General features: G+C 38.2%; 1 protein-coding gene across 1 annotated transcript in view; it reads right to left on the bottom strand.

Moving 5' to 3' along the window:
- LOC124607525 (arrestin homolog) overlaps positions 1–24,605 on the bottom strand; it is a 96,975-nt gene that overhangs the window by 45,404 nt on the left and 26,966 nt on the right. Inside the window, exon 3 of the mRNA XM_047139912.1 lies at positions 13,991–14,169. Coding sequence (XP_046995868.1) covers positions 13,991–14,169 — 179 coding nt within the window. The remainder of the gene's footprint in view (positions 1–13,990; positions 14,170–24,605) is intronic.

The following is a 24,605-nucleotide window of genomic DNA, read 5'->3' as shown; positions in this document are numbered from 1 at the left end:
TTGCTCACAGAGTGACACAATCTTCACATCTGTGTGAAGAGCATTCCCAGCAATGTGCCTGATCATCCATTCCATTCAACTAATATTTCAAGTCCTTTGCTGCCTCTAATGGAAATATATCATCACTGGCAAACTTCAAAGTTTCCATACGTTCTCCCTGAATTCTAATTCCTTTTTCCAATTTATCCTTGGTTTCTTTTACTGCTTACTCAACATACCAACAGAAGAACACAAGGTACAGGCTACAAACCTGCCCCTTCTCAATAATTGCTTCCCTCTCATGCTCTTTTACACTTATTACTGCAGTCTGGTTCCTGAACAAGTTGTAGACAAAGTGTATGTGGTACCTGGTCTTTCGGACATGTCCAAAAAAACACACATCATTTTTTGATCCAGCAGCCATTATGAATCAAGACACAAAGGAACTGCAGTCTTTAGCTGTGAAGGGGCACTGATTGAAATCATTGGAGAATGTTGAAAACTTGTGCCAGACCAGGATTCGAACCCAGGTCTCCTGCTTACTAATTAGATGCTCTGACCAATAAACCATCTGGACACAGTGATCATTGCAACTGCATGGACTATCCTAGCATGACTCCCATTAGACCAAAATTCTCAACTTAACCACACACCACTAATGTAGTATTCCTTGCCAATTATCTTCATTATTTGTGACATTTTGCCAATTCCCATGAGAGTTTGAGCCTGTTTTATTTTTTTTATTTACACGCCAAGTTCTGTAGGACCAAATTGAGGAGCAAATCTCCAAGGTCATGGAATGCGTCAGTACATGGCATAAAAGTAATAACAGATAAAAATAAAATGTTTATGAACCTGAAAAAATTCAATTCATAAGTTTATATAAACACAATCAACAATGCGACAAGTATCAGCCTACTTTTTCAAGGAACTCCTAGAAAGAATAGAAGGAGCGACCCATGAAGAAACTCTTCAATTTCAATTTGAAAGTGCTTGGATTACTGCTAAGATTTTTGAATTTGAGTGGTAGCTTATTGAAAATGGATGCAGCAGCATACTGCACGCCTTTCTGCACAAGAGCTAAGGAAGTCCGATCCAAATGCAGGTTTGATTTCAGCCGAGTATTAACTAAGTAAAAGCTGCTTATTCTCAGGAATAAGCTAATATTGTTTACGAGAAATGACAGTAAGGAATATATATATTGAGAGACCAGTGTCAAAATACTCAGACTTGTGAACAGGGGTCAACAAGAGGTTCATGGACTTACACCACTTTTTGCTCAAACCGCCCATTTCTGAGTCAAAAATATGCTTTTAGAATGGAAAGAGTTACCCCAGAATATAATTCCATATGACATAAGTGAATGAAAATAAGCAAAGTAGACTAATTTCTGTGTCAAACAATCTCTCACTTCAGATACCATTCAAATGGTAAAAATGGCAGCTTTAAGTCTTTGAACAAGATCCTGAACGTGGGCTTTCCACAACAGTTTGCTATTTATCTGAACGTACAGAAATTTGAACTGTTCAGTTTAACTAATCATATGCCCATTCTGTGAAATTAAAATGTCAGTTTTATTGAATTGTGTGTTAGAAACTGTAAAAACTGAGTCTTACTGTGATTTAGCATTATTTTGTTTTCTACAAGCCATGACATTAGATCATGAACTGCACTGTTTGAAACCGAGCCAATGTTGCATTCAACATCCTTTATGACCAAGCTAGTGTCATCAGCAAACAGAAATATTAGAGGGCATATCATTTATGTAAATAAGGAACAGGAGTGGCCCCAACACTGATACCTGGGACACACCATACCCCACTCAGACCTCACATTACAGCCATTTTCAACATTGTGAATAATGACCTTTTGCTGTCTGTGAGCAACACAATCAAACACCTTAGTTAAATAAAAAAATATGCCTCATGTTCAAAACCTTTTGTTTAGCCCATCCAGTACCTCACAGAGAAAATACAGCATTTTCAGTTGTTAAGCAATTTCTAAGGCCGAACAGTACATTTGATAGCAAATCGTGTGATATAAAATGATCAATTATCATTACATACACAGCCTTTTCAATAACTTTAGCAAACACTGATGTCATAGAAATAGGTCTAAAATTGTCTACATCATTCTGGCAGCAAAGGACATTATGGAAATCGCTCATGACGAAGATGTCGAAGCATATGCCTATGTGGACGACATCGTGATAGGCTCAAAAAACTTAAAGAAAATACAGGAGACTATAGAAGACGTGGAAAAATGGTGCAGAAAACACAAGTTTGTAATCAACACCAACAAAACGGAAATGATGTTATTCAGACCAGGCGGCCAAATCCCAAAAACGACAAGAATTGCACTACAAGGAAAGCAAATATCTATCACAAAAGATTACAAATATCTAGGGATAACACTCCAGGCATCCGCAAAGTGCTTCACTAAACACACAACAGAGAAAGCGACACAGGCCATCAGAGCGATAAACGAAATAAGTTCCATCAGAACACTAAATCTAGACACAGCCATGGCACTCTTCAAAGCAAAAATAATACCGATACTGGCTTATGGGATAGAAATCATATGGATACACCTAAATGAAAAGAACTTAGAAACATTGGAAAGAGTAAAAGCAACTACATCAAAAGAGCATTAGGGGTACCAAAAACCACAAGATCAAGATTAGTCTTCCTTCTCGCCCGAGAATCTTTCCTCATCTAGGATCTAAGGACAATGTTCCTACTTCCCAACACATCAGCATCGGAGAACCTACTAAGATCACTACTCAAGAAAAGAGAGGAAGTACCAACGGAATTCTATGGATCCGGGGCCATGATCGACCGCACTTGGACAGCAGCAAATTTCGAGATGAGACACATACTTACAAGACTCGCAGTACACGGATTCCACCATGAAATTTGTGCAAATACAACATACCACGAACCGTCAAACCTTTGCAAGTGTACACTATGTGGACAGTCTTGTGAGAGATCCCATATAGAAACATGCAACAAGACGACCAGATCAATTAGAGACTATGCAATAAATAGTTGAAATGATAATCTGTTATAATACCTGCACTGAATGTAATCTACTAAGAATTATGCAGACACTCAGTACATCCTTGTAATTCACTCTCAAATGATTGTAATCTAATGTATAACTATAATGGCTATTTTGCTGCAATAAATCGTTTATAAAATTGTCTACATTATCCCTTTGTCCCTTTTTATAAAGCAGCTTTAGTACTTAGTGCTTTAAACGTTCAGGAAACTGACCATTCTTAAAGGAAAAATTTCAAATATGGCTAAATACAGGGCTAACATCTGCAGCACAGTACTTTGTATTCTGCTAGGCACTCCATCATAACCATGAGTCTTCAGTGATTTAATTATTGACTCAATCTCCCCCTTGTCTGTATCACAGAGGAGTATTTCAGACATCAATCTCGGAAAGGCATTTGCTAAAAAAGTTATATGATTCCCTGCAGAAACTAATTTTTTATTTAATTCACCAGCAATGCTCAGAAAATGATTGTTAAATATTGTACATGTATCTGACTTATTAGTAACAGAAATATTTTTACTGAAAACTGACTTTATATCGTCGAACTTGTGCTGCTGACCAGACACTTCCTTCACAACGGACCATATGGTTTTAATTTTATCCTGTGAATTAGCTATTCTATTTGCATACCACATACTCCTTGCCATCCTAATAACATTTTTAAGAACCTTACAATACTGTTTATTATGGGCTACTACAGCTTGATTGTGACTACTTCTAACATTTTGATATGATTCCCACTTTGTTCTACATGATATCCTTATCCCACTAGTCAGCCACCGAAGCTGCCTTTTACTGCTACTATCCCATTTAGTATGTTCTAATGGACAGCAACTCTCAAAGAGCATCAGAAATGTGTTATGGAAAGAATAACATTTATCATCTATGTTATCGACACTATAAACATCCTGCCACTCTTGTTCCTTGACAAAGTTTAAAAACTCTCTATTTCTGTTGGATTGACTTTCCTACATAATTTGTAATTAAATCTGGCATTTGTTTGAGTACAAAATCCTTTTAGTGTTAAAATTTGTGCATCGTGGTCTGAAAGGCCATTCACCCTTTTACTAACAGAATGCCCATCTAGTAATGAAGAATGAATAAAAATATTGTCTATGGCTGTGCTACTGTTGTCCTGCACCCTAGTTGGAAAAATCTCAGTCTGCATCAGATCATATGAATTTAGGAGATCTACTAACATCCTTTCTCTTGCACCATCATACACAAAATTTATACTGAAATCACCACACATAACTAATTTCAGGTACTTCCTACAAAGTGAATCAAGAGCCCTCTCTAGCTTGAGCAGAAATGCAATTATGTATATGTGGTGTTTGTTCTTTTAGAAATGTGCAAAGTCCTATGTTCAACAATGTGTGCTAAACAGCGTGCTTTGAAAGACTTCTGATTGCACCAGCATTGTACTCTGTCATGAAATCTCCACAAATCACCATCTGCCCTGCCTTATGGGGTGAGCAAGGCTCCAGTCTCCACGTTATGTGATGAGGCACAGGTGTCCAACAACTCATCACCTACTCATGGTTTCATTGTCTTTCAACCACTTTCCATGTATGCTTATGACAGTGACCTGAGACACTCATTCCCAGGTGTTGAGCCACAGCAATCTTTGCTTTCTCATTGTCTTTGGTGTCAGTAGATTTCCCCGTTTATGGCCACTATCATCACTAGGATGATTCCCCAATCATGTCTATTCTACTTTTATGTGTTCTTTACTGTGCCATGTGCCCACAACAGAAGTAGCAATTAGTCTCATGGTGAGTAGTGGTCATATTGTTCTGGCTCATCAGTGTACATGTATGGTTCACTAATATTAACACCTGTCAGCTCCTGACTTCTTTGAAATTGCCATTATTACTTTTTTCTTGAAGACTTGGGGATTTTGTCTGTTTAATATATCTTGCATATCAGGTGGAACAGTTTTGTCATGGCGTATTCTCTCAAGGATCTCAATAATTCTGAGGGAATGTCATCTACTCCATGTGTCTTGTTTTACCTTATGCCTTTCAGTACTCTGTGAAATTCCTCTCACAGTACCGTAACTCCCCTCTCATCCTTACCTATTTCTGTTTCCCTTTCTGCGATATTCTCTTCAAGTTCATTTCCACTGGATAGCCCTTCTGTACAGACTCCAGAAATCATTGATAAAATCCATGATATGGTGAAGGATGACAGGAGAGTTAAGGTGTGTGAGATTGCTAGTGCTGAGGGTATCTCGAATGAATGGGTACATAATATTTTGCATTACCATTTGGACATGAGAAAGCTATCTGCAAGATGGATTCCGCGATTGCTCACGCTTGACCAAAAACGGAATCGTGTGAAGTGTTGCAAGGATGGTCTGCAGCTGTTCAGGAAGAAACCACAGGACTTTAGGGATTGTTTCATCACTGTGGATGAAACATGGATACATTAATATACTCCTGAGACCGAACAACAGTCTAAACAATGGGTTACCAAGGGAGAATCTGCACCAAAAAAGGTGAAGACCATTCCTTCAGCTGGAAAGGTTATGGCGACTGTCTTTTGGGATTCGTAAGGGATAATCCTCATCGACTATCTGGAAAAGGGTAAAACTATTACAGGTGCATATTATTAATTGTTATTGGACTGTCTGAAGACTGAGCTCCAAGAAAAACGGCGAAAATTGGACTGCAAAAATGTCCTTTTCCATCACAACAATGCACCAGCACACACCTCAGCAGTTGTGGTCGCAAAATTATTGGAAATAGGAGTCCAACACGTTTCACATCCCCCCTGTTCTCCAGACTTGGCTCCCTCGGACTGCTATTTGTTTCTCAATTTGAAGAAATGGCTGGCGGGACAAAGATTTTATTCAAACGAGGAGGTGATTGCAGCAACTAATAGCTATTTTGCAGACTTGGACAATTCCTATTATTCGGAAGGGATCAACAAATTAGAACAGCATTGGATGAAGTGTATAAGTCTAAAAGGAGACTATGTCAAAAATTAAAAAAGGTTTACCCCAAACACGTAAGTGGTTTTTATTTTTGCACAGACTTTTCAAACACCCCTCGTAATAGTGCAACAGTACTCACAGATATCTGCACTTTCCTTCTTTGGGATTGTAATTAATATATTTTTCTTGAAACAATCCTGTTGGACAAACATTCACAACTGAGCATTATACCAAAGGTTGAAAATACCGCTTCAGTTGTAAAGTTCTTTTATTATCACACGACTGGTTTTGGGCTTTCATACGCCCATCTTCAGGTGTCGTAACTTGGTGCTGTGACCTCCGAGTGCTGCAGTAGCTGTGTACAAGGCATGGTGAGCTACCTATGAGTGCAGAGCAGGCTTTTTGCTCGTAGGTAGCACACTGCGCCTTGTACACATCTGCTAAGGCACTCGGGGGTCGCAGCACGAAGTTATGACACCTGAAGATGGGCGTATGAGAGCTCGAAACTGGTCGTGTGATAACAAAAGAACTTAACAATTGAAGCAGTATTTTCAACCTCTGGTATTTTTCTTGAAGCCTGAAAGTATTTTCGTTGCACATCAGGTGCAATAGTTTTATCTGGGCTGGCTCTCCCAAAGATATCAATAATTCTAAGGGAATGTTGTCTACTCCAGGTGCCTTACTTTCACACAAGTCTTTCAGTGTTCTGTCAAATTCATTATGTAGTATCATATCTCCTATCTCATCATCACTAACTTCTTTTCTTTCTATTTGATTTCTTCCCCACTATACAAGGGGGATACCCAAAAAAACTGGAATTACTTTTTAAAAGCTATATATAAACAACCATATCCCCTTTAACATACTCTCCATTAGAACTAATACATTTGTCCCACCAGTGTTCTCACTGTCTGAAACATTTTTTGTAGGCATCTTTAGAAATTGCTGACAGCTCCTCCCTTGTTTTTTTCTTAACTTCAGTGTTGTCAAATTGGTGTCCTTTCACGTCCTTTTCATGCATGGGAATATGAAAAATTCACACGGAGACATATCAGGCAAGTAAGGTGTGTGGGGTAGCAGAACCATGCCATTTTTAGCCAAAAACTGTCTAACAAAGATGGCTGTGTATGCAGGTGCGTTGTTGTGGTGGAAGAACCAGTCTCCTGTTGGCCACAAATAGGGTATTTTTTATGAACTCTGTTGTACAATCTTCTTAAAACTTCCAATTAAAGGGTCTGATTGATGGTCTGACCTGGGAGAACAATCTTTTAAACATTTTCATCGATTTGGGCAGTTGATGGGTGTGCAGAATAAAGTTTGTCATCAATTGATATGTTGCCATTTTTAAATTGAGCAAACTACTCGTACACTTTTTCCATACCATATCTTGGTAAGCTGTTTTCAACATTAGAACAGTTTCAGCAGCATTTTTACAGAGTAGAAAACAAAATTTTACAGCTGCACGTTGTCCACTAAAACATGCCATCATAAAAAACGAAACAAGAACAAAACAGTGCTAGCAAAAACAATCACTGCAGATGAACAGAACAAGCCAAGTCAACATCACAGGCAGCATTGATCTGGCAATGAGTTGCACCATACCTCAAAAATACCCTCTATATATCTTTCCATCTTTCATCTTTCCCTTCTTTGCCTAGTACTGGTTTGCCTTCTGAGCTCTTGATTAATCCGAGGGCCTCTTAAATCTTCTTATAGGTGATATCTGTTTTTCCCCTAGTTCTGCTTTTTCCTATAGCCTTGTGTTTTAGACATTCCCTTTTGCATGCTTCACTTGCCCTAATTTTATATTTTCTGCTCTCATGAAATAAATTCAATACCTATTATGTTATCCAAGGATCTCTACTATGCCTTGTCTTTTCATCTATGAGATTCTCTGCTGCCTTCACTATTTCATCTCTCAAAGCTATCCATTTGTCTTCTATTGTATTCCTTCCCCCTGCTTCATTCTGACATTGCTTAATGCTCAACAACATCTTGTTCTTTCCATTTATCCACATTCCATCTCCTTAAATTCCAACCTTCTTGCAATTTCTTCAGTTTTAAACTGCAGTTCATATCCAACAAATCATGGCCAGAGTCCACATTTGCCCCTAGAGATGTTTTATAGTTTAAAATCTGGTTTTTGAAAATGGTGTCTTGTTATTACATAACCAATTTGAAACCTTCCGGTGTCCCTTGTTCTCTCCCACATTTTCAGCCTTCTTTCATGATTCTTAAGCCATATGTATTCCTTTTTGTCTGCTTTGGCTTCCATACTTTCGTATTTTCTCCTTCCATCAACTAAATTCAGTATATTCTGTGTTATTATTAAATTATGCCCTATGCAAAATACCACCAGGTGGCTCCCTCTTTAATTCCTTTCCCCAGTCCATGGTTTGCTAATATTTTTCTTTCTCTTCCTTTTCCTACTACTGAATTTCATTCAATGATTACGATTAAATCCTATCTGATTTTGTGTTGACAACCCTGTAGTGAGGTGACCAGAAGTCTATTCTTCCTGCTGCTGAAGTTCACTAGTTCCAGCTACATCAAATGTCAACCTATCCATTTCAGAGTTTAAATTCACTAGCTTATCTACCCAATTGAAGTATCTAACATTCCGTTCTCAAACCCATAGAATGCCAGTTTGTTTTCCTAATGACACCATCCTTCTGAGTAGTTCCCACCTGGAAATATGAATGGGGGGCTATTTTACCCAAGAGGATGGCATCATCATCTACTCATACAGTGAGCTGCATGACCCCAGGATGTATAATGGCTGTAGCTTCCCCTTGCTTTCAGCTGTTTGCGGTACCAACATAGCACTTTGATTGGATTCAGGGACTGCAGTCATGCCTATATAAACAGAAAAGTGTACCACACCTGGTAGCTGTTCTTGGTAGTGATGAAAGAGATAGCCAACAAAAGCTTGAGTGTTATATTCGAATTGACAGGCTTGAAAACTGAGAAGATTTTATTCAATTATACAGACTGCTGTCCCAGCAGCTAGTGGAAAGGCTAGCTGTTTTAATAGTTAGGAGCTACCCAGCATACATAAAGAAAAATTCACATCCAGTATAAGAAACTACGATTAGGAATTTAAAGTTTGCATTCTCTTCTAGCCATTGCTGCTTCACCATTCTGCACTTGCATCAGTCTCAGTTTTTAGATTACTGTATTTCCATTTGCTTGATTTATTAGCCCCATTTTTATATTTTCTCCTGTCATCAATTAAATTCAATTTCTTGTGTGTTGTGCAAAGATTTTGACTCATCTTCTGGTTTTGTCTATTTGATCCTCAGTTCCCTCCACTGGTTCATCTCTCAAAGATATCCATTTGTCTTCCATGGGATTTCTTTCCCTACTTGCTGTTGACCATTGTGTAATAGTCACTCTGAAAACCTCAACAGCTAGTAACTCTTTTGCTATATCCAGGTCCCAGCTTGGTAATTTCCTATCTTTATGTAATTTTTGAAATTTTAATTTACAGTTAATAACCAAAAAAATGTTGTCAGAGCCTAGATCTGGATCTAGAAATGTTTTGGAATTTAAAATCTGATTTCCACATCTCTATCAAAGATTGTGGTGTCTCCCTCCAGGTTTCTTCCACATATCTCTACATCTACATTTACATGACTACTCTGGAATTCACACTTAAGTGTCTGGCAGCAGGTTTACTGATTCAATTTTTATACTTGGACAGCTTGCAGGAAAAACAAACTTTTAAATCTTTCCAAGAGCCTCGCAGAGAGTTTACTGAAGCATTTTTACACATTTCCCTATCAGTCCACTCTTGAACACCATGCGGGGGGGAAAAAAAACTTAGATCTTTCCATGCAAGCTCTGACTTCTCTTATTTTATCACAACAATAATTTCTCCCTATGTAGGTTGGTGCCAACAAAACATTTTTGCACTTGGAGGGGAAAATTGGAAACTGAAATTTCATGAAAAGATCTAGCTATAACAAAATACACCTTTGTTTCAATAATTTGCATCCAAAATTGTGTATCATTTCTGTGACATTCTCTCCCCTATTTTGTGATAATTCAAACCAAGTTGCCCTATTTTGAATCTTTCTGATGTCTTCCACCAATACTATCTGGTAAGGATTCCATACTGCACAGCAATACTCTAACAAAGGATGGACAAGCATGGTGTAGACAGTATCCTGTAGATTTGTTGCATTTTCTAAGAGTTCTGCCAATAAGTGCAGTATTTGGTTCACCTTTCCCCAACATTATCTATGAGGGGCATTCAATAAGTAATGGAACACATTTTTTTCTGTTAGCACACTGGTTTTATTTGGGTTTCCAATACACAATATTATTCTCCACTCTTTTAGTTACAAAGCTCTATTTTTTAACATAATCTCCTTTCAACACAATGGCCTTATTCCACCTTATGGAAGGACCTGTACGCCTGCATGATACTTCTCTACTAGTCAATGTCAGAACCAACATATAGCTGCATCAATAACCTCACCATCATCCATTTACTGCTTCCAGCAGAGTGTATCCTCCATTGGGCCAAACAGATGGAAGTTGGGAGATGCAAGATCTAGGCTGTAGGGTAGTTGAGAAAGATAAGTCCAATGAAGTTTTGTGAGCTCATCTCAGATGCCCAGACTTGTGTGAGGTGTTGAGTCATCATGGAGAAGTTTGTTTGCACTTTTGTAGCAATGAACACACTGAAGTCATCCCTCCAGTTTCCTGAGGGTAGCGCAATACATTCAGAGTTGTTCATTGAACCACAAAGGAAGACATCATTCAGAATAACCCCTTTGAAGTCCCAGAAACCTGTTGCCATGATTTTACTGGCTGTGGGTGCAACTTTGAACTTTTTCTTCGGAGGAGTGGTGGCATGGCACCACTCCATTCCATGGAGTGCCGATTTGTTTCTGGTTTGAAGTGATGAACCCATGTTTCATCACTTGTGATGATTTTCATCAGAAAATTGCCACAATCAGCCTCATAACAAGCAAATAATTCTGCTCAGGCCTTCTGTTAGGTGGCAAGAAACCCACTGGGCACACACTTGCGAGTACCCCAACTGATGGATTAGTGTGTCAGCACTACCAACAGAGACATCCAGATGTGTGACGAGGTGTTTGACTGTGATCCATCAGTCACCTCCAATGAGTGTGTTGGATGTTCCAACACTATAGGAGTCATAGCTGTGTGTGGCTACCTGGCATGCGGAAGATCAGATGGGTTTGCATGACCTTGTTGCAATGATGACAGACAGCTTGCCCAATAACTCACTATGCTTCTGTTCACTGCTAGGTCTCTGTAGGCATTCTGCAAGTGCCAATGAATATTTGTGATCCTTTGGTTTTCTGCCAAAAGAAATTCAACAACAACTCTTTGCTTGGAATGCACCTCATTACGGACACCATTTTGAAGGCTTTGTATAGTACTGCAACCTATCAGAACTTCATGAAACTATAGAGGCTGAAATGGGAATATTCCATGCTATCCCACAACAAATTCTGTAATTTTACAACTGAAATTGGCTGAGAATTGCATTACTTACTGAATGCCCCACATACATGACCATTCCAATTTAACTTGTTCATAATTGTTATCTGCGGGTAGGTAGTTGAACTGACAACCTTTAGATCTGTGTGATTTATTGTGCAACTGAAATTTTCTGGTTACTCTTGTGGATGACCTCAAACTTTTCATTATTGAGAGTGAATTGCCACTTTTTGCACCCTACAGATATGTTGTATAAATCATTTTGCAATTGGTTTTGATCTTCTGATGTCTTTACTAGATGGTAAATGACAAAATCATCTGCAAACAATCTAAGATGGCTTCTCAGATTGTCCCCTAAATCATTTATATAGATTATAAGGCCTGGGGGAACACCAGATATCACTTCTGTTTTTCTCAATGAATGCTAAGGAGGACCACAGGCTACTTCATAAAGTGTGTAGTACAGCATATTTACTGATTTGAAGAATATAACACAAAATACAGAAAAATAATTACTCTTTGAAAAAGCTATTTACTCTTTGACTTTTTAACTTTATCATATTTGTGAAAATGCTTTTATTGTTTGATTTGTTCTACATAATATGATTCAACATAATGAATACAATGCTTATACAGTCCTTCCGTATTTAATCCGTACCTCTATACTAATACCAGTCACAAGCCCATCACATTTTTATAACTACTTTTTTTGCATTCTAATTTACTTAACAGCTCTGATCATGTGGTTAGTGTCATAGACTCTCAATCACGGGTTCCCAGGTTTAATTATTGCTCGAGTTGTGTTTTTTTACCTGCTCGAGTCGGGTTTTTTTCCCTGCTTGCCTTTGGATGAGTGCATTGTCCTTTTTTTCTGCTCACATCTGGATGTGTGCCTTGTCCTCAACATCATTTCATCATCATTGACATACAAGTCACCAAAGCAGAATCAAATAAAAAGACTTGCACCAAGCTCCCGAACTTTCCAACTGGGGTGTCCCAGACAATAGAGTCATTTTACTGATGCACAAGTGCAGCCATGGGTAACAGCTAGAATACAATGCTTGTACAATCACCAAAGTGTTTAATCCATGCCAATTCATACTTTCATACTACTACTATAAATACAAAAGTAACTCTGTCTGTCATGTTTTCACGACTGAATCGCTGAACCGACTTCCATGAAATTTAGTGTGAGATAGCTTGAATCCTGCTGAAGAAGACAGGCAAGCTGCTCTGCAAAGTGTGTAGTACAAAATATTTATTGCTCTGAAGAAAATTACACAAACTAAGGAAAAATATTTATTCTTTAATAAAGCAATTTACTCTTTCACTTTTAAACTTTATCGTATTTGTGATGTTGTACATAATATGGTTCAATGTAATCAGTACAATGCTTATTCAATTCTCAATGTGTTTAATCCATAATTTAACACTAACACAAGTAGCTCTCTTGTTTCGTTTTGACGAATCTACTAATGAACAGATTCCAGTGGTATTTGGTATGGATATAGCTTGAACCCCGAGGAAGGCCATAGGCCACTTTAGAAAGTTGTATCTTTTTTAGTGTTATTAACTTTTTTAAATATGGTACATGTGAGTGACATGCACACAATGCTGGCATGATGGTTGGTGACTCTTGGTGTCTATAGATTATTCTGTGACAGTGCAAATCCAATGTTACTGTGTGTGTGGTTTATGATATTGAATTCCTGCACCACCTGTCATAGTAGGAAAGTTTTGGTGGAGATACAACAATAAAACTGGACAGTAAGCCTGAGAACCATATTTAAAACTGTTATTATAAGCCTCACAAATGTAAATCTGAGTTAGCACTTAGTTCTAAGAGAGCTCAAGTTGTGAAAATTACTCAAATCCAACAAACCTCAGAGCAATCTCATGATCACTAGAACTTGGGACACAGACTGTCAGGTGGCCTTAAGAGCTTAAGAGACATTAGAACATTCACAAGCCCATCACATTTTAGATGCAGGCTGTCACACCTCTCTTACAGCTTCCAAGATGCTTGAAGACTCACAATGTTGGCATCATTTAAAGGCTGTATGACAAACAGAGAGTCATTCCTTTACACGTGGAGAGTGGGAGGCTTTTCATGAGACTGCATTTGATTACACTTTATTAACTGACTATGTTAATCATAAATTAGTCATCACAGGAGTATGGAGCTTGCATTTAAAATGGAAGAGAGAAATAGTTGGTAGGTGTTGCTCTGGTGGAAAAATCTCATGAACAGTACTAGGTGACCCAAAGACACCCCTAAAAACTCTACTTCTGGACAAATACAAAGAATTGAGGCATTTTAAATATAATTAGAAAATATAATGTATCCTTTCAGATTCAACATTCAGCAAACTAATAGAAACACTTCCATTATGTACCTACACATTGGCATTGCAGACATTTTTTAGATGTATATCACTACACCACAATATTGTTCATCATAACAAAACTACTAATATGCGAGCAAAGCAGCGGGTAACAACTAGTATAATATAAAAACCAAGTGTAACACACCTTCTGTGAGTTCGGTCAGTTTCAGAATCTCCAGAAAAAACTTTCACAAAATATTTCACACCACAGGGTTCACCTTCATCCTCTCTTCCGGGTTGCAATGTCACTGATGCTGGAGCATTTGGTGGTAGTGTGAAGGTAAATGGAAATGCATTTGGTCCAAGTTTCTTTATGAGACGTTCCTGTAAATACCACATTTTTGACTAGCTATTGTAAACATCATAACTGTTTAAGATATTTATTGTCTCTCATTTACTTTCAAGCTAATATCGAACAAAAATATTTTCCATCTACAATCAATCAAATTGTTTTGTCCAACTAAGTGTTATATTACAAGAATGTGTTACTTAATGTCTCTGGATCATCTGGAAATTCTAAAAGAAAAAATCATACTGAATGGTAAAGGAGGCCTGGGCCCTGTCTATGATTGTCATCATGGTAAAGAGGTAAATGCACCAAAGGCATGGATGGGCTCCCAGTTTCATTAACTAAGTCACTTTAACCTTTCATGAAAATGCTGGTATTCACCCATGCACCAGAATGAGATGACTTTAGTGGTGTATGAAAGCAATCAGAGAGTAGATTATAGCTGTTTTCTGGTACTCTCTGGACCAATTGTGACATTTTACCTCCTTGTTTACTTAAACCTCCTACAGAGTTAGTACACCTAAAACTTTTGCAGTATTTTCTAAACTTCTTAAATACTTTTGAAGCTTATTCAATTTAAACTATTTGGTGCCTGATGTTAAAAGTTTTTGGCTATTTTCAGTGCTTTGCTATGTGTGACCTAATTTAGGCCACACATATGAAATTTCTATAGAAATATCCATTTGTTTGTTTACTCACACTATACTGTACTTATATGTAAAAGTAAATCTTAGACAAACACCTTTCTATGAAATCAGAATGTCATGGCATATCTAGCCAGGATATCTGTTAAGTAACATACATAATCCATTGCTTGCTTAAAGCTAAATACAACTTAAATAAAAATGTTATTTACATGTAATTATTAGCCTTTGGTGTGTTCTATGTCATATCTGTAGATTCTCTTGCTAAGATTCTACAATATGTTAATAGTTTCATGATAGCTACTTGATATTATCATTGTGAACTATATCTCAAAGAGCATTCTATTTATATTCTAAGATGTTGGTTTTCATTTCCATTCATTGTAGCCACTGTGACTCTGTCATCCACTTTCATGGAAATAAAGCAGTGGGGCACATGGTCAATTTTTTGTGGGAGGGAGAAGTTTGGTTGATGCCCCTTTATAGTGACTCACTAAGACTGAATACTGGACATTTATAAACAGACATTAGAGTTTTGTTGGACAAATCTTTCCAATGTAATTCTGATGTGGTATCACTGTTTCATCTCTTGAAAGAATTTTGTATGAAAGAAGTTAAAATTGTGCCAGACCAGGATTCGAATCTCTGTCCCTGTATTTAGTGGGTAGTGTGTTACCAATTACATCATCTGAGCATGACACCCAGACTAGCACAAAGTTTCAACTTGTCACGAGCAGTTCTTATTTACTTCCAAATTCTGCAGAAGCTCTCTCATTATTCTGCAAGACTTCTTTGCAGCAAATACTCTGCTCAGAACTAAGTCAGAGGCCATGAGTAGGTCAAAATTCCATACTTGATCACACAGAGGAGATGATGAGTCACAAACAGGCACAAAAAAAAATATTGCTATACGTTTATGTGAGTTGTGACTGGGCAAGTTGTGCTTTAGTGAATATTTGTGTATTTTCTGCTTCAGAAGAAGACCTTCTGACTGAAAACTTAAGGTATGACAATTTTTCCATTGTGCCTGTCTGCAACTCAATGTCTCCTCTATATGGTGGAGTAGCAAGATATCCTTTTCATAATATTGTCTTGATTCCATCATGGACTTTCCATTGCTTGATTTTTTCCATACTAGATCCTTTCTCTTGGAGTTGCTAGCCCCATCATTCAGGAAGAAAAGGGGAGCAATTCTGTATCAAGAGCAGAAAATCAATGGAAGACTTTGGCACAAATGTTCTAACATTGTTATTGACTATAGTGAACTGTATTGGTTAATAACAGTCTTGGTTGCAATTTTAGTTTTTTTATTTTTCAATGACGTGGTTCATGGTGTGGGTTCCTGTAAAATGGCTCTGAGCACTATGGGACTTAACGTCTATGGTCATCAGTCTCCTAGAACTTAGAACTAACTAACCTAAGGACAGCACACAACACCCAGCCATCACGAGGCAGAGAAAATCCCTGACCCCGCCGGGAATCGAACCCGGGAACCCGGGCGTGGGAAGCGAGAACGCTACCGTACGACCACGAGATGCGGGCAGGGTTCCTGTAGTCATGTCCTAGTTCATGAACCATGGGCAATGTATGAATGGTCAAGTAAGTGGTCCTGACAGTCGGGATACCAGTTACTTTGGAATAAGGCTGGGCATCTCGGACATATTCTGAGTTGTGGTCACCTTTGTGCTCATACGGCAAAGACCACCAAATCCACCAGTTAGTCCCTCAGCCATTAGGGGTAAAACCCAATGCGACTTGGGGCAAGTAAGGCTAGCAACCTGCTTCTCTGGTACTTTAAATAGGATGCTGGTAACAATCAGAGCAAAATGCTTTGGACCTTTGGAGGTGATGGAGTCTCACCTCTAACTGACAAACCAGGGACTCCTAAGATATGACTTGGCAAACAAATGGTAATGAGATGGGGAGCTATTAATATCAATGGGGGCTACTCTGGGAAGAAGGTAGAGCTAGCAGAGGCTGCAAGTAAGATGGGGCTGGACGTTTTAGCTGTTAGTGACATTTGGGTAAGGGGTGAGAAAGAAGAGGAAGTGGGAGAATACAAGGTCTACCTGTCAGGAGTCAAAGCAGGAATAGCACAATGGGGTGTAGGGCTTTACATCAGGAAAGAAATGAGTTGCAATAAGGTATGTAAACGAACAACTGATGTGGATAGATTTGACAGTGTCTAACAAGAAAATTAGGATTGTGTCAGTATATTTGCATTGTGAAGGGACAGATCAAGATAAGATGGATAGTTTTTATAAGGCACTCAGTGATGTAGTTGTTAGAGTAAAGGACAAAGACAGTGTTCTGCTCATGGGTGATTTTAACGCCAGGATTGGAAATCAAACAGAAGGGTATGAAAAGGTTATGGATAAATTTGGAGAGGATATGGAGGCCAACAGGAACGGGAAACAACTCTTGGATTTCTGCGCCAATATGGGCTTAGGAATCACAAACTCATTTTTTAAATATAAGAACATTCACCGGTATACTTGGGAAGGCAGGGGAACCAGATCTGTCATTGACTATATAATAACAGATCATGAATTCAGGAAGGCTGTGAGGGACACATGTGTATTCAGGGGATTCTTTGATGACACTGATCATTATTTAATCTGCAGTGAAATTGGGATTGTGAGGCTGAAAGTGCAGGAGGTCAGGTCCATATCTAGGAGGATAAGAGTGGAGAAACTTCAGGATAAGGAAATCAGGCACAAGTACATAACAGCGATCTCAGAAAGGTACCAGTTAGTCGAATGTAGTCAATTACAGTCATCGGAAAAGGAATGGACAAGGTACAGGGACACAGTACTAGAAGTGGCTAAAGAATGTCTTGGAACAGTAGTGTGTAAAAGTAGGATGAAGCAAACAGCTTAGTGGAATGACATAGTGAAGGCAGCCTGTAAAAGGAAAAAGAAGGCGTATCAAAAATGGCTACATACTAGAACTCAGGTAGACAGAGAAAGTTATGTTGAAGAAAGAAACAAAGCCAAACAGATAATTGCAGCATCCAAGAAGAAATCTTGGGAAGACTTCGGAAACAGGTTGGAGACTATGGGTCAAGCTGCTGGAAAACCATTCTGGAGTGTAATTAGCAGTCTTCGAAAGGGAGGTAAGAAGGAAATGACAAGTATTTTGGACAGGTCAGGAAAACTGCTGGTGAATCCTGTGGATTCCTTGGGCAGATGGTGGGAATATTTTGAAGAGCTGCTCAATGTAGGTGAAAATAAAATCAATAATGTTTCAGATTTCGAGGTAGAATGGGATAGGAATGATGATGGAAATAGAATCACATTTGAGGAAGTGGAGAAAATGGTCAATACATTGCAGTGCAATAAAGCAGCTGGGGTGGATGAAATTAAGTCGGAACTCATCAAATACAGTGGAATGTCAGGTCTTAAATGGCTACACAGGATAACTGAATTGGCCTGGGAGTCGGGACAGGTCCCATCAGACTGGACAAAAGCAGTAATCACACCAATCTTTAAACACGGAAACAGAAAAGATTGTAACAACTACAGAGGTATCTCTTTAATCAGCGTTGTGGGTAAAATCTTCTCAGGTATTGTTGAAAGGAAAGTGCGAGTGTTAGTTGAGGACCAATTGGATGAAAATCAGTGTGGGTTTAGGCCTCTTAGAGGTTGTCAGGACCAGATCTTTAGCTTACGGCAAATAATGGAGAAGTGTTATGAGTGGAACAGGGAATTGTATCTATGCTTTATAAATCTAGAAAAGGCATACGACCGGGTCCTAGGAGGAAGTTATTGTCTGTTCTATGAGATTATGGAATAGGAGGCAAACTTTTGCAAGCAATTAAATGTCTTTACATGGATAGTCAGGCAGCAGTTAGAGTTGACGGTAAATTGAGTTCATGGTTCAGAGTAGTTTCAGGGGTAAGACAAGGCTGCAACCTGTCTCTACTGTTGTTCATATTATTTATGGATCATATGTTGAAAACAATAGACTGGCTGGGTGAGATTAAGATATGTGAACACAAAATAAGCAGTCTTGCATATGCGGATGACTTAGTTGTGATGGCAGATTCGATTGAAAGTTTGCAAAGTAATATTTCAGAGCTAGATCAGAAATGTAAGGACTATGGTATGAAGATTAACATCTCCAAAACGAAAGTAATGTCAATGGGAAAGAAATATAAACGGATTGAGTGCCAAATAGGAGGAAGAAAGTTAGAACAGGTGGATGGTTTCAAGTACTTAGGATGCATATTCTCACAGGATGGCAACATAGTGAAAGAACTGGAAGCGAGGTGTAGCAAAGCTAATGCAGTGAGCGCTCAGCTACGATCTACTCTCTTTGCAAGAAGGAAGTCAGTACCAAGACTAAGTTATCTGTGCACCGTTCAATCTTTCGACCAACTTTGTTGTATGGGAGTGAAAGCTGGGTGGATTCAGGTTACCTTATCAACAAGGTTGAGGTTACGGATATGAAAGTAGTTAGGATGATTGCAGGTACTAGTAGATGGGAACAGTGGCAGGAGAGTGTCCACAATGAGGAAATCAAAGAAAAACTAGGAATGAACTCTATAGAAGTAGCAGTCAGGGCGAACAGGCTTAGATGGTGGGGTCATGTTACACGCATGGGAGAAGCGAGGTTACCCAAGAGACTCATGGGTTCAGCAATAGAGGGTAGGAGGAGTCGGGGCAGACCAAGGAGAAGGTACCTGGATTCGGTTAAGAATGATTTTGAAGTAATAGGTTTAACATCAGGAGAGGCACCAATGTTAGCACTGAATAGGGGATCATGGAGGAATTTTATATGGGGGGCTATGCTCCAGACTGAACGCTGAAAGGTATAATCAGTCTTAAATGATGATGATGATTTTTCAACGACGTGTTTTGCCTTATTTAGGCATCTTCATGTTATCTACATAGAAAACAAGGAACAAATACATCTATTTAAGAAACGCGATCACGTTGTGCAGACTTGGATATCCTATAAGCATGTATAAACAGATCACCTATTGAAAGTATAAACAGATCACCTATTGAAAGTATAAACAGATCACCTATTGAAAGATCAAATACCTTAATTTGGTATTTCTTAGAAGAATCCATTAATCAGTGTAGCCAAAGGGCATTGTCAAATATATCAGGCCAACATCGCCTTTGTTAAACTCAGTAAAAACTAGAAATATAAAACAGTAAAATCATTACCTTTTCTAGATAGACACGAGAGGCACCAAGATCTGAATAATGCGTTCCCTTTCACAGGAGTGAGTAACAGTAAGATGGGGGCTCAGGTAGTAAGCATAATGCACCACAGCATCGTGTGCCAGTACTGAAGCCTAATACAGAATCACCCCAAGAGGTGGTGCTGCGACGCAGCAGTGATTAAAAATGAGAGATCGTAAACTGGATATACATACCCACTAAAATTTTATAAATGTAATGCACATAAAACATAGATAAGATGGAATTACTAGGGGCAACACTTGTGCTTAACTTATCCTAAAATTTTGACGAAGTAAAATATAAATGGAGGCAGTAAATTTAAAATGAGAAGACAAGGTGTATAATACAACACACAGATGCAGTACATAAACAGATTTTTCGTATCATATACCACTAGAACGAGAATATTAAAAACACAGGACCGTAATTTCAGATAAAGAGGTCACCACCCATATAACACTCCATACTGCATCATTCGAAGCTAGAACGTCTAGCAAGAAAACTTTTTTTAATTTTTTTTAATAACATACAAGTAAAATTATTAGGCTTAAAAAATACACACCAATATGGAAGACGGACGTTATGTGGGTAAACTCCCCCCCCCCCCCCCCCCCCCTCCCTTTTTACAGTTACATTGAAATGTGTAAAATGTGTCATCATTTAAAGCGACAAACTCGCAAGTATCCTATTTTGAGTCAAAAAAAGACCCTAATGGCTTGGCTAAGATGATGACATAAGACCAGAGAGGAACAAGGCTCATATTTAAGCAGAACTATGAGAGCTCCAGGATTACATTAATAACACCGATTTCATAACTTCTAAAAAGGCCTGATTGGCGCCAAATATTTGGCTGTTAAGAAGAGACAAATCTTTGTCTTCCGTATGCCTAAATATTTCAATTTCTTCCAAAATGTTCAACTTCTTACCCTTTTGCGCAAAATGCAAAATCTTAAGATTTTGTTCTTGCAGAGGACTGTGGCCACTGGCTTTAAGGTGTTGGGCAAAGGCAGAGCTCTGTTTTACCTGTCCCCATCTATTAAGAAGATGTTCTTGCGATCTAATTTTGAAGGTTCTGCCTGTTTGTCCAACATATCCTGCATTACAATCGTGACACTCCAGCAGATATACCCCCGATGCCAAAAGGTTGTGCTTTTTAGGTGATTCATTATGTATGTACATAAACTGGAGACTGGTAGCCACGGAAAATACTATACGAGAGCTCACTCCCCGGAAAAGTTTTGCCAGTTCATAACTAAAATTGCCCATAAATGGCAAAGAAATGTAATTGTGCTTCACGACAGAAGGTGCATTGTGTGCACTCTGAAGGGGCATCGTTGTTTTGTCTTGGTATATCTTATCAACGAGCGCAACACTGTAGCCATTATTATGGGCGATATACTTTAGAGTGTCAAGTTCTCTATTAACTGCGTCTTCAGATAATGGTAATTCGCATGGACGCGTAATCATAGCTTTAAAAAAATTAATCTTATGCTGGCGAGGATGGCAGAAAGAAGCATGAATAATAGCGTCTGTGGTCGTGAGTTTCTGCCTAAATATGAGCCCTGTTCTTCTCTGGTCTCATGTCGTCTTCTTAGCCAAACCATTAGGGTTTTTTTGACTCAAATAGGATACTTGCGAGTTTGTTGCTTTAAATGATGATGCATTTTACACATTTCAATGTAGCTATGAAAAAAAAGGGGGGGGGGGGGGGAGTTTACCCGCATAACGTCTGTCCTCCACGTTGGTGTGTATTTTTTAAGCCTAATAATTTTACTAGTGATATATGATACGAAAAATATGTTTATGTACTGCATCTGTGTGTTGTATTATACACCTTGTTTTCTCATTTTAAATTTACTGCCTCCATTTATATTTTACTTCATCAAAATTTTAGAATAAGTTAAGCACATGTGTTGCCTCTAGTAATTCCATTTTATCAATGTTTTATGTGCATTACATTTATAAAGTTTTAGTGGATATGTATATCCAGTTTACGATCTCTCATTTTTAATCACAGCTGCATCACAGCAACACCTCTTGAGGTGATTCTGTATTAGGCTTCAGTACTGGCACACGACGCTGTGATGCATTATGCTTACTACCTGAGCCCCCATCTTACTGTTACTCGCTCCTGTGAACGGGAATGTGTTATTCAGATCTTGGTGCCTCTCGCGTCCATCTAGAAAAGGTAATGATTTTACTGTTTTATATTTCTAGTTTTTACTGAGTTTAACAAAGGCGATGTTGGCCTGATATATTTGACAATGCTCTTTGGCTACACTGACTAAAGGATTCTTCTAAGAAATACCAAATTAAGGTATTTGATCTTTCAATAGGTGATCTGTTTATACTTTCAATAGGTGATCTGTTTATACTTTCAATAGGTGATCTGTTTATACATGCTTATAGGTTATCCAAGTCTGCACAACGTGATCACAATTCTTAAATAGATGTATTTGTTCTTTGTTTTCTATGTAAATAACCTGAAGATGCCTAAATAAGGAGAAACGCGTTGTTGAAAAATAAAATAAAAAACTAAAATTGCACCCAAGACTGTTATTAACCAATACTGTTAAGCACTGGTTTGCTATATGCCACATATGGATTGGAAGAATTTCTATAGTGAACTGTCTTTAATTTACAATATGGTGAGATATGTACAGTAATTTGTGGCACACTGAGTTCTAGAATACAGTTTAGGTATCCTGAAGATATATGTATTGCTGATTTGAGAGTTTTATAGTATTCAGTGGTCGAAATAACTGTACATGGTGTACTGTGTAGTGATACATGCCATTCCTTGAATGAGACGCATCATGTTCTTAAGACATATGTCAGGGAATAGATGTTTGTGACAGAGAGTAATTAATAAGTGGTGGGCACCACACTGTTGGGAGGTGTTTTAAATCATAGGTGCTGATACCAGGGCTAATGATCCAGTGATTCTATGAAATTGGATAGCAGCCCTACCTGCTGAGTTGGAGATAGGTGTTTCATGGGGTGGGTGGTGCATAGGAAAGAGCTCCATGAAATCTAAGAATGCAAAATGTCAAAGATAATAAATGTATTGTAATTGTTAATCATCAAGTTGAATGTCAGATCTGTTATGTACGTGATACAAAGAGGCAGTATACGAGTTGGTAGCTGCCCTAATTGATCATGTATTGGGTTGTAATTTTGAATATAGTATAAGGGGGTGAATTGAGTCTCACTTCTTATTTGTGTGTTGGAATGAATGAGAATGAGAAGTTAATTCTCAGCAGCTTTATTTTCAGCCTGCAAAGAGGCGAAGTCTGAGCCAAATTGGAGGAAGAAGGCACAGACTACCTGAACCCTGATTAATAATATTTAATGGTGCCCAAATACTCAGTAAGCAACATTCATTGTTTATACAAGGAATGTTCAGGTGGCAACTTATTTAAGTGTTTGATGCATGAGGTGAAGTATAACAAAACACCACACAGTCTGAGCCAACCTGAAACACTTCAACTGTGGATCCCACTTCCTCCTCCAGTATCAAGTGGTCACTGGGTTTGCCACTAGATAAACTGAGAAAAAGAGAGATATCAGAAAAAAGAGAGATATCACAGCATTAATTACTCTACAGAAATAATTCACAGAATCCGTACTTTGGGTTAATCACAGAACAAGTGTTTATCAAAGTATCAAGGAATTAAAAGAACAAATAGCACATGCATCTTAAACACATTCAGTAGCCAATCGTAGGTTTTGCTCCAATTAATATGCACCATGTCCCCATAGACCCATGGTACCAGAGAAATGTCTCATTTAATATTTATGTAATGTTACTACATTTTTAGTCTAATGTCTTGTCATGCAATTTCTTGTTTTGAGAGGGTAATTTTTTGTCTTTTTCTTCGTATTTGTGACTGCTATGTTGTAGGTAGAAGTTTTACCCACCTTAATTCAAAAAAAGATTTCATACTGGAGTTCATCCTTTTTGCTGAGGCAAAATAAAAAATTTTAATGTTACAGTTTAGCTCAATTCTATATTAGTTCTCATTACATGTACAGGAATGAAATAAAATGGTTAAGGCTTCTTGGTATTCAGATGAGTAATAAGTTGAAATGAAATGAATACATCAGCTAACTATTCCAAAACAGGTTTCAACTGTGTTATATTGTAGTGCCTCAAAAATTTTGGTGTAAATTCTAGAAACACTTGGCCTTCAACTGTCTCAAATGCCTGATATTTTAGGTATGAGTGCAGGAGAGTGAGAACGTTTCTACTGATCCACCTGTTTCTATGTGCAGGTCGGAAGTTTGTTTTTAGAAAGCTGTAAGAGGGGTCAGTCACTGACAACAACAACTGTTTGCCGCCAGTGCCACAGAAGCCATGAGGAGAACTCAAGTAATAATTATGTCATATTCTTTGATGTGTTAGTGTCTCTGGTGATTGTAAAAAAGGCATTTGAACAATGACAGATAGACTGCTATGCACATTCATGTCTTGGACCCAGAGGAGTGAAGATGCAGGTTCAAATTCTCATATGGTTTTTAAACCAACTCTTATGTCTCAATGTACTTAATTATTTCTAAAGCTCGACCTGCACGTGAGATGACGAAGATATTTATATATCTAAGAAGAGAATTTTGTTCTGTATAGCAGTT

Source organism: Schistocerca americana, chromosome 1 (genome assembly GCF_021461395.2).
Source record: "Schistocerca americana isolate TAMUIC-IGC-003095 chromosome 1, iqSchAmer2.1, whole genome shotgun sequence".
NCBI classification, from domain to species: domain Eukaryota; kingdom Metazoa; phylum Arthropoda; class Insecta; order Orthoptera; family Acrididae; genus Schistocerca; species Schistocerca americana.
This window is presented reverse-complemented; position numbering and strand designations above follow the sequence as displayed.